Source organism: Typopeltis vanoorti, chromosome 16 (assembly GCF_054136105.1).
Source record: "Typopeltis vanoorti isolate ZY-2024b chromosome 16, IOZ_Tvanoo_1.0, whole genome shotgun sequence".
NCBI classification, from domain to species: domain Eukaryota; kingdom Metazoa; phylum Arthropoda; class Arachnida; order Uropygi; family Thelyphonidae; genus Typopeltis; species Typopeltis vanoorti.
Genome location: NC_143564.1, coordinates 88,280,783 through 88,293,219, shown reverse-complemented (window position 1 = coordinate 88,293,219; position 12,437 = coordinate 88,280,783). Strand labels below are relative to the sequence as shown.

The following is a 12,437-nucleotide window of genomic DNA, read 5'->3' as shown; positions in this document are numbered from 1 at the left end:
CAATTTTGATTACCATATTTTACAATTTTCATTTTCGAAAAGAGTTGTTCACACAGATAAGTACTACCAAATAAACTTATTATTTGCCTGGAATGGTTAGCCAGCAATGGAAATTTATCATTTGGAAAGTGATTCTTATAAAAGTCAATAAGACTAACATTTTGAAACTTATTTTTTAGTTCAGTGTTGCTTTACAAATCAGTTATTTCCATTTGAAATTCTTTGGAAACTCTTTCAATGTCTGTATTAAAGGGTGATGAGAAAATATCAAAATTGGTTTCATTTTTGTGTAAATTTCTGAACTGCGAACTGAATTCTTCTTGTAGTCTCTGTATTTCCTCTGCATATTTTTCATTTCAAATAGTTTTCTTTTCTCAAAATTGGAAAATGAGCCATATTATTAGATTCCAGTTGTTAGTTCCAAATTTTTTATTTATTTTCAAAGGCTTTTATTTTATTGAACATTTCATGAATAAGTTTGTTCTATTCTTGAAGATTTGCATTTAATTTATTCAAATATTGAATAATGTCAATGCAGAATGCGAAGTCGCACATCCAGTCCTTGTCATTAAATTCTGGAAATGGGTTGTCTTTCATCTCCAAGAATAACTGAATTTCACTCTTCAAATCGTACACACGCTTAAGCATTGTGCAACAACTTAACCATCAAACCTCAGTGTTAAAATAGGATATCGCCATATTTGCTTTCTATATATCTCTCAAAAATTCCTTAAGTTCGCAATGATTCAGTCCTCAAGATCTAATAAAATTTGCAATTTTAATGCTCGATGGAACAACATTGGACGTTTTTAAAACTTTTGCGCTCAAATTTTCTTGTTGCAAAATGCAGTGAGAAATAATTATTCCACTTTCTGTTAATCTTTTTATATCTCTGAATAATAATCCCGACAGACCAACATTTATACTAGACATGGTTCAAGCTCCATCTGTTGTTATACCAACGATCTTTTCTGTTGGGATATTTAATTGATTAAGAACAGTTTTCAGTTTCCTGTATATATATATATATATATATATATATATCTTTTCTGGTAGTAGTTCCTTTCAATGGAACTAAAGATGCAAATACTTTGGTGATGTTAAAATTAGAATCTGTTTCTCTCAAAAAGACAGCAAGTTGTGCTGTAGCACTAATATTACAACTTTCATCCAAAGCCAAAGAAATCTATTCTAACTTAGAAATATGTCCCTGCAAAATTTCCTCAATCTTTCTTGCACTTGTAAATCGCGACAAGCTGCTTTTTGAAATTATATCTTTTTTTATCAGGGAAAGCACCATCTGCTACTGCTAGTAAGCATTCTTTTACTATTTCTCCATCAGAGAATGATTTCATTCTTTTTGTCAAAATTTGACTAACATTGTAGCTTGCATGAACTGTAGTATCTGTGGTTAATGAAGCAGCTCTAAATACATTTTGCTGTTGTTTAAGATTTTTTTGCAGTTGATCCACTTTGTCTTTGTGCAACTGTCCTTGCAAATTGTCAAATTTTGAAGAATGTTTAGTTTTATAATGCTTCTTGATGTTATATTCCTTGAGAACAGATATCTTTTAATGACATATCAAGCAAACAGCATTGTCTTTTATGCAAGTGAAAAAATAGTCACATGTCCATCTTTCATTAAACTGATAATTTTTGTCCTCGACTTTGTGTTTTCTAGATTTTGAACTCATTGATTAAACACAGGGTTCTTTGTAAAAAAAAAAAAGAAAAAATTTTGTAAACATACAATTTTTATATATAATACAAAAAAAAGAAAAAACAAACTTACAATAGGTACTTTTATTCAGTCAGGGACCCAGCCAGCATAATAACCTCTGATTTTGTTGTACCATTTTATATCAGCCAGTATGAAATACACTTTTGTCATAAGGTTAATATGCAGGAAGGTTAGAATTGGAGCATTAAGTTAGAAGGCACATGTTATTCTCCATGTATCTTATTGGTTAAATGGAAATCTTCTGTCAGTTATCTTTCTTTGACCCTCAAACAATGTTATCTTTTGTGAATCACACAAGTAGAGAATCAACATATCTTCCTTCCTGGCTCCCCCCCCCCCACCCAATCCTTCTCTCCCCAGACACATCTCTTGCCAGTGATTTCTTACTCCTCTTATTTTCTAGTTGATAATTATCTCATCACAACCTTTATAACTTTTTCATAAACTTGTGTATACCATATCTTGCTTTCATATCTGTGAAAGATGTGACAATTAATGCATCATTTACCCCCCTCCCCCCCACACACTGCTATCTCATCTTATTTTGCCTCATGATCATGATGCTTCTTACCTGTCATAGACCTATGACAACTAATAATAATAAACATAATATTTCTCTTTTTCTTTATTTCATTTTAAACTCTGCTTTGTGTGAAAGCAACTAATGAAAGTAGTCACTACCATTTACTCCAAAGGTTATGTATCCTTTATATTAGAAATACTCTTTTTATCTTGAGAGTGTCCTAACCACTTGCTTTCTTTTTTGGATAGAGTAGAAAGTCTTTCTCTATGTCTAATCTTTTTTTAAATAGCATTAATCATTAAAAACAGGAAGTGACCACAGACTGGTCAGAGCCAAAATTAAAATAAACCCCAAATTGGAAAGAATAAAATGGCTAAACAACAAAAAATCAAGAAGTTTTGATTTAAAATCTATAGAAAACAAGAAGAAGGATTACGAAGAAAAACTTAATCAAGAACTAGACTTAATAAATATATTTGAAGAGGAAGACATAAATAAAATAAGCAAAAACCTAGCGAAAGTAATAATCTCAGCAGCCAATGAATTCAAAAGCAACAAAAAAGACCATAAACTTTTAGAGGAAACCTTACAACTACTAAAAAAGAGACGAAATATGATATAAGACAAAAACTTTATTTCTAAAACAGAATATGTAGAACTATGCAAAACAATAAGAAAAAAGATAAGAAATGAAATAAGATCTTATAACACTAAAAAAATAAAAGAAACAATTGAAAACAATAAAAATATGAAAATACTAAGAAAATATTTATCATCACATTAAAAGATAAGAAGCAAAATAAAACATAAGAATGGAACTACAATAAGGAACCAAGAACTAATGTGAAGCAGGCTAGAAGAATTTTATAAAGAACTCTATAGTGATCCTTCAATAGATAAACATCATCACTGCATCATCACTAGAGATGATTATTATTTATTTATTTATTTAATAAATAAAGTTATTTATAATTCATCAAATATAAATAACTCTTCTCCATCACATATGGAATTCATCCCCCCCCATTTGCTTCAGATGAAATAAAACAAGCATTAAAACAAATGAAAAATGGAAAATGTCCTGGTGAAGACCCAATTCACATAGAATTAATTAAATTGGGGGAAACAATATAATTCACCATGTCACAAACTTACTAAATCTATGCCTAGAAGAGGGGAAAAATGCTACTCTGATACTGTTATTTAAAAAAGGAGACAAAGAAGAAGCAAAGAACTATAGACCAATTAGTATTCTCTCTAATCTGTACAAAATTCTCACAAAAGTAATAACAAACAGGTTAACACCTCATCTAGACTCAAACCAACCAGAAAAACAAGCAGGATTCCATAAAGGCTTTAATACAATTGATCATATTCATGCAGTAAAACAAAGAATAGAAAAAGTAGAAGAAAACCAATTGCTTCTCTGTTTAACCTTCATTGATTTGAAAAAGCATTTGATTCTATCAAAACTAATGCAATAATCAAAGCACTCCAGAATCAGGGAGTTCCTGGAGAATATATAGACCTCATCCCGACAATATACCTCACTGCAACAGCAACAATCCAACTTAACACGAGTAGCAATAAAATATCAATTGAAAAAGGTGTCCGAGAAGGAGACTCTCTATCACCCAAAATCTTTACAGCAGTCCTTCAAGAAATATTTAATAATATAAACTGGACAAACCTTGGTATAAAAATTAATAACAGAAACTTAACACCCCTAAGATATGCAGATAATATCATAATTTTTGCAAACACGTCAGGAGACCTTAATATAATGATAGAAGACCTATATCATGAAAACAAAAAAGTCGGTCTAAAGATAAACAGAGAAAAAACTAAAATCATGTTTAATCATTTTGTAACACCAAAAAACATAATAATAGAAAACAATTTCTTGGAAAGAGTCTCTTCATATACATACTTAAGTCATCTCATTGATCTAAACTGTGGACTCCAAAACGAAATAAATAGGAGAGTTCAAGTTGCCTGGAGTGCATTCAGAAAATTGAAAAGCATTTTTCAAAACAATGATGTCCCACTCTGTTTAAAAAGGAAGACATTTAACCAGTGTATACTTCCAGTCATCACATATGGATGTGAAACTTGGTCGCTAACAAAAGCACTGGCAAATAAATGAACAACAACTGAAAGTAAAATGGATTGGTTGATGCTAGGCATCACATTGAAAGATAAGAAGTCAGACTCGCATTACTGACACCATTCTTCACCACAAGCAACTAAAATGGAAATGGGCCAGACATCTATCCAGAAAAGAAGATGAGCTATGGACCACCATACTAACTAACTGGATTCCAAAAGAAGGGAAACAAGGCCGAGGATGTCCTAAAAGAATGTGGAGTGATGAATTGTTAAATTTTGTTGGGGAAAATTGGTCAACTTGCCAAGAACAGAGAAAGGTGGAAAGAACCAAAGGAGACCTTTTCAGCAGCGGACAGAAAATGGCTGAAAAGAAGAAGAAGAAGAATCACTAAATAAACCACCATCGCATTCTTGTTAATTACTTAATCTACAGGAGTACAAACCCCACTCTTTCACTTATCAAATTTGTATCAGTACACTGTAAATGTTCTCCCCCACTTCATTTTGTTGTCTTATTGTAGCAGAATTGTTCATTGTTATTATTGATTCATTCTTATTGAACACAGACCTGAACATCCTGCAGAGAAGACAGGCCTTGTTTAAAGAATTTAATACAGCAATGAGCAACCCACTCCTGCCCCTGCACCAGACTCATAAATCCACCTGGTCTTTGCCAAAAATCTAGAGAGCCGCTTTGGGCCATGGACGAACTCTCTTCAGCTACCCTGCCATCAACGCTTGACATGTGGAGAGAATACTGCTCAACAATCTCCCAACAAACAGCTACCTGGTAGAAGATCCTGTGCTTTGCAGCCTGGTTTTGCTCTTCCTAGGAAGATTTGCTCATCAATCAACCAGGGCAGATGTGGCTACCTACTACATAAATGGTGACTGTGTGACCACCCTTATTGTGATTGTTCTCCCGTGGCTCAGATGATTACTCATATTGTGAACGATTGCCCAAGACGCCAATTTCACGGTGATGGCCTACAGGACATCCACAAGGTGACGGATGAGGCCTTGTATTGGCTTTCCAGTCTGGACATTGACCTGTAGTTGGTATGGTGGTGGCAGTAGTTATGGAGGAAATAGAAGATTCAAGGTCCCATTCACCACGATGATGTTATTCTCATAGCCGCGCTCATAGTCCTCGTCGAAGTATCAGCAGAACTCCTCCTCGTGCTAGAAGATGATGATGCAAAGTGAAATGTGTTTTATCTAATGGATCATGTTTTCACAATAGTCACAACTGCTCTGTAATAAAACCTTGATACAGCTACATTTGTGTTGTGATGCATTAAGAAAACATGCAGTCTTGTCATAATTAAAGAAACACATGTATTAACCACAGTAAAAATTATTTAATTGTAAATATTTCATCCTAAGTATCCTAGGACATCATCAGTACAGTAGTTTAAACAATAATAGGAATAACATACAGTTAGAGCGCATGATCACAATAGAATCTCATTAAACGTCCGTAACGTGTTACAGAAGGAAAAAAAAAAAAAAAAATAATAATAATAATTATTTTACGCAATTTTGTATGACAATTTCCCATACTTTAGGAATAGTAAGAACGTTGTTGCAGTTTAAATTTGGTCTGTGCAGTAAGGCTTCAGAACTTTCTTTATATATAAATGTTCATGTTTATATAAAGATCTATGTAAAAGTTTAGACTTTTCCCAATGGATCCTATGGCTTGGATTTTCAATTCCATGTTGAGAGAGGCCAGATTTCTGCGCTTTAATAAGACGAATGTGGTCTTGATGTTCCGAGATGCGTTTTTGAACAGACCTACCTGTCTGTCCAAAGTAAGACAATTTGCATGAGCATGGAATCTCATAAATGCCAGGCAACATCAAAGGTGAGAGTATCGAGAACAATTCAGCTCTATCAGACGAAATTTTTGAGTTAGTAATTCTATTGTTTCTTTATGGGGAATGTTAGTTAAGAGACAGACAATGTCGAAGCTGATTAACAAGTCAGTTTTTGACAGTTGAATGTCTTTCATTTTTGTGTGAAACACAAAAATGAAAGATATTTATTTTTGTGTTTACGTTAGAAAAAGAATCTCCACAGAGTATCTCCTTTTTGGATTTACACATTCAAAGGAAAGAAGACAGTTCCATCGCCACATCTGTGTTTCACAAGCCTACATTCTCAGGTCACTACATTCACAATTCTTCCGCTCATCATCCATCTCAGAAATCCGGCATTATTAAATCACTAGTTTCCAGAGCACGCAAATTCTGCTTCTCTGAAGAATCTCTAAACCAAGAATTAGAAGTAATCAAAAATACAGCCATCCTAAATGGATATAATCCTAAAACAACTCAAAAAATCATCAGTCACTTTCCCACACATCAAACCAGACAAGAAGAAGTCCATAGGATTCCCATACCTTATGTCAAAGGCATCTCTGAACGTCTTGTTAAAATTATGAAGAAATACAATTTTGCCACTACTTACAAACCTATCAACCAAATTTATAACTTGTTACCTTCTCCTAAGGACAAACTCTCACCTTTGATGTTGCCTGGCATTTATGAGATTCCATGCTCATGCAAATTGTCTTACTTTGGACAGACAGGTAGGTCTGTTCAGGAATGCATCTCGGAACATCGAGACCACATTTATCTTTTTAAAGCGCAGAAATCTGGCCTCTCTCGACACAGAATTGAAAATCCAAGCCATAGGATCCATTGGGAAAAGTCTAAACTTTTACATAGATCTTTATATAAACATGAACGTTTATATAAAGAAAGTTCTGAAGTCCTACTACACAGACCAAATTTAAACCGCAACGATGTTCTTACTATTCCTAAAGTATGGGAAATTGTCATACAAAATTGTATAAAATAATTATTAGTTTTTTTTTTTTTTTTTTTTTTTTTTTACTTCTGTTACACGTTACGGACGTTTAATAAGATTCTATTGTAATCATGTGCGCTCTAACTGTATGTTATTCCTATTATTGTTTAAACTACCGTATTGATGATGTCCTAAGATACTTAAGATGAAATATTTACAATTAAATAATTTTCACTGTGGTTAATACGTGTGTTTCTTTAATTATGAACTCACCACAGGTTTCATTATTTAAAAAAGTCTTGTGATATTTGGTGCGGTGGGATGATAATTTTCCCTGACTTGATTATAACACATTACTTTTTTTTTTTTTTTTAAAGGAAGACTTGGAATGCAGTTCGTGCCTTTTATGTAATGAATTACATGTTAAGATTTTCATCATTTGTTTCTGGAGATTGTGATTGTATATTTCACTTGTCAGTTTCACAAAGCCATATGCACAAATAAATAAATTGATTCATTAAAGGCATATTGCTTCTCCAGTATGAATTGCTTGATGTGATTCAGGTATTTTAATAATGTCACTGAGAAAGAAGACTTAGCTTTATTGGATTATTATTATTGCTAATACTTACTTGTGACAATTCATATTCTGAATGATTATTTAAATATTTTCTTTGCCTTAGTATATATATGAGGAGGGGTATGAAAAGTTCTGATAAACACCTAGAACAAAAATGATATTAAAGCATCTGATCTAAACACAAGAAAGAACATATTTTAAAACCTTTTTAACTCCCATGTTTCATCAAATTGTAATAATTTATTCTTTTTCTTAGAATAATGTGTAAGTTACATGGTTCTACCTCAATCCCTTCAGAGTGATTAACACAACTTTTCAGCACACACTCATATCTTAGAATTATACTTCATTTTGCATATATTACAATTGGTTATTCAATACTCAGTGTATTTTAAATGCTTACATTTACAGTATCTTTCTACCCCTGAAAGTCAGTCTCTCCGATGTGATCTTATCCGTTTCATCTGTGGCGTTATTCATCCTTCCAATGAAGTGCTTTGCTCCGACATCATTCCTCGATGGGCAGTAATTGGATGGTTATTAACAACATGTACATCTAATGTAGCTGCTTCAAATGCTAAACTGTCTTTATTTTATGACTGGTTATTTTTTGATCCTGAAAGAGATAATATTATGAATATTGGTAAGATATGTGTTTTTTTTCCTATGTTATTATTCTTGATATAATAGTATATTGCATTAGTGGAAGTGATGTAACCTGAATATGAAAATTTTCAAATATTTCACTTAAAAATGCTGAATATATATGTTATATATATATATATATATAAAATACAAGATAGAGAATCATGTTTCATTGTGATTCCCCCTTATGTTTCTTTACAAAGTGAGAAATTTTTAACTTAAGTTATGGTAATTTAAGCTTGAAATAAAATATTTGAATGCTCTTAAAATTTTTATTTCGGCTTGAACAAACATTTTCTAGTGGAATTTTGTGAGTACTTAAATAAATTATTATTTTACGCCATCTCCATGGAGTCCAGAGACTCATCGTTAGAGACCCAAATTAATCATTATGCACACAAATCTTATCATACCTCTCCTTGAATCCATTCATCATCAGGGAACTCACGGGAATCCATTTCACTCACTCACCTCGGCACACCTTTATTAACCACACTCTTACATAATTTCTACAGATATCCCCTTGTTCTCTGACTATTTGTTGTATATTGAAACATTTCATTTCCTCTTTTCTGCCTATCAACTGAACATTCTAACCAACAAACCTTCAACCTATATCTAAATTTATAGTTAAGATATTGGTTTACATGAAAAAAGAAAAAAAAATTAATTTATGGATCTTATAATATTAAGTTTTGTTAAAATTAATTGACCCTTTAACTTAATATTCAAAGCATACAATATGCATATATGAACCACATGATTAATATCAAAGCATTATTTTGATGATCCCACTACTATTAGATTTTTTTTAATGTGGTTTTTGCTCGTGAAAGGTTAAACTTATAATTCATTACTACTATGAGCTTCCAGATTTTAAGCTTATAGTAGTAATAAAATCTGGAAGCACTTTTAGAATCAAAAGGAGACTGAATGTAAAAAAACTACAAGACAGCAATATTCTAAGAAAATATGAACTAGAACTAGATAAAAACCTGATGGAACTACTGAATATAAACAGCGAAGAACATTTGTGCAAATTAAAGGAAATAATATTAAATTCGACAGAAAAAACAATAGGTTACACAGAAAGAGAAAGTAAAAAGGATTGGATCTCGGATGAAGTAAAAAGGTTAAGCAATCAAAGGAAAAGCATGAAACTAAAACAGAATTATAACAGAAATTAATATAATAGATTAACCAAAGAAATGAGAAAACTAGTTAAAAGAGACAAGAATAACTGGTTAGAAGAAAAATGCAAAATGGCAGAAAAGCTATCAAACGAAAATAACCTTCATGGATTATATAAACAAATAGACCAAATTAGTAAGACACAGACAACAAAAATTATAATGATCAAAAACAAAGAGGGACAACTAACTGAAAGTAAAACAGAAAGAATGGCCAGATGGGAAGAATACTTCAAAAATTTATATAATAAAAACAGCTCTCAGGATATTACGATTCCAGCCACTAAAATGGAAGTGGAAACAAATATCTTTATCAAAGAAATAATAGCACACTGCATAGAAAAACTCAAAACTAGGAAAGCACCTAGCATTGATCAAATACATGCAGACTTCTTAAAAACAGGAAAGGGACAACTTTTGGAACCATTAAAAATATTATTTGAAAGGATCTACAAAAACAAAGCTGTGCCTACTGATTGGACCAAATCAGTCATAACTCCTATATACAAAAAAGGAGATAAAACAGAATGCAATAATTACAGAGGCATTAGCCTCGTCAGTATTCCAAGTAAGGTTTTTACGAAAGTACTCCAAAATCAAATTAAGCCATATGTGGAGCTGGCACTAGGAGAAGAACAAGCTGGTTTCAGACCAGGGCAAAGCACAATTGATCAACTATTCACCTTAAGACAGCTAATAGAAAAGACACTAGAGTACAACCAAAGTTGCTACATAAATTTCATAGACTTTTGTCAGGCATTTGATTCAATCCATAGAAGAGAACTGTGGAAGAATTTGGAATTCCCAACAAAACCATAAGAATAATAAAGAATCTGTATGAGAAATCTGAAAGTGCAGTACGAATGGAGGACACCTTAACCAACTGGTTCCACACAGAGAGAGGAGTAAGACAGGGATGCAATCTGTCACCAGACCTGTTCAATCTTACACTGGAAGAAGCAACCTATAAGGCCTTAAACAATGAAGACTCCGGAATCAAAATATATGAGAAAAATTGACAAATTTAAAATTTGCAGACAACATTGCATTACTTGCAAGCACAGAAGAAAATCTACAGTGAATTTCTGATAAAATTAAGGAGGAGATCATCCTTAATTTTATAAAATCTAGATTAAACATAAATATAGAAAAAACAAAAATTATGCAAATAGGAAAAAGAAACACTAATCTGAAAATTGAAATTGATAGTAAGAATCTAGAGCAGGTAGAAAACTTCACCTACCTTGGAGGAGTTATCGAGTACAATGGTGAAATTATAAAAGATATAAACAGATGAATCAGTCAAGCATTCCAAACTTTTGGATGACTTAATAAAATATGGAAGTCAAGTGACATCAAACAAGTAACAAAAATAAGAATCTATGAAACAATGGTCCTCCCAATACTCGTCTATGGAAGTGAATGCTGGAATCTCAAAAAAGGCTGAAGAGAAAAAATTATTAGTTACTGAAATGGGTTGGCTAAGAAGATTACTTGGAGTATCTCTGCTGGATCGATTAAGAAATGAAGACATAAGGAAACGACTAAAACAAGAAATAACAATGATAAACAAAATCCAAGGAAAGAAGACTGCGATGGTTTGGCCATGTGACCAGAATGAGAACAGAAAGACTACCATCTAATGCCCTGAATAGAATGATGGAAGTTAAAAAATCCAAAGAACTGCCCAGAATTAGATGGATAGATAAAATAAAAGAGGACCTGAAAACCAAATTACAACAAGTGACACCAAATTGGACAGAATTGTTTGGACTCTCCTGGGACAGACAGAAGTGGAAAGAGTTCATTCGGCCTCATCATCATCCACATAGATGATAGAAGAGAGAAGAAGAAGAAGACTACTATGAGCAGACTAAGGATTTTTATTCTATTTTTTATTAATTTTTATATATATTTTTTGTATTTTTATTTATTTGTTACATAGCCCAGAAACTCTGCTCTAGAGATGAAACACGAAACTTTTTCACTCTTCTTCTTCAGGCCTGCAGAAAGCAAGGCAGCAGTCTCACACCTGGCAATGAAATTTATCTCCCACCTAAAGACAATCATAAATATCCATGCCCATGGCCGGATTCAAACCAGCAACCGCTTGGTTGGACAGTAGATATACTAACCCTTGGCCAACTGGGCTGGCAAGATTTCAGTCTTGCATAGCAGTATTAAGGAGCAATTGATGCTTAGGTAATTTTGGAACTACTTTAGCACCCATATTTGGTTATTTTCAAGCTACATTGGTCTTTCTATAAATAGGGCAATACTCTCACACCAGTTGATGAAAATCTTTGTAAATCCCATCTATGAAATGTAAACATATCATATATTTCATGCTCTTGGTGGACTTAGAGTGTGATTCAAAATCATGCTCTAAATAACAAAGCTATTCTGCTTTGAAAGAAGTCAGCAGACATCCCTGTGGGTAAGGTGCATCATGTCATGTAACAGGTCATATCACATGTGTATAGTCAGTATAAATTGGAGGAATGTGATGCTCCCAAGTCAGTGCAGCTGTGTCTGGGTGAAATGGCTGGAGAAGGGAACTGATGGAATTTGAAAGAGGCATGATAGGATGCCATGTTGCAGGCTTATCTGTTCAGCAAATTGTTGGCAAATTGAGCCACCTAGGTCAACAGTCAGTAATACCATACTGAGATGGAAGCACAGGGAGTCAACTACAAGTACTATCCACAGTGAATGACCCATCATACTCACTGAATGTATAGTGTTTCGAAGGATAATATGTAAAATCCACCATTTGCTGGCCAACATGTTGAATGCAGAGTTCCGAGCATTGACCACCGGAACATGGATTTGCAC

The 12,437-nt window shown here is 33.0% G+C and overlaps 1 protein-coding gene across 2 annotated transcripts in view; it reads left to right on the top strand.

Moving 5' to 3' along the window:
- IntS3 (integrator complex subunit 3) overlaps nt 1-12,437 on the top strand; it is a 598,644-nt gene that overhangs the window by 236,719 nt on the left and 349,488 nt on the right. For both annotated transcript variants that reach the window (XM_090406089.1, XM_090406090.1), the window contains one exon: nt 8,179-8,410. In XM_090406089.1, the coding sequence (XP_090262215.1) occupies nt 8,179-8,410 (232 nt within the window). The remainder of the gene's footprint in view (nt 1-8,178; nt 8,411-12,437) is intronic.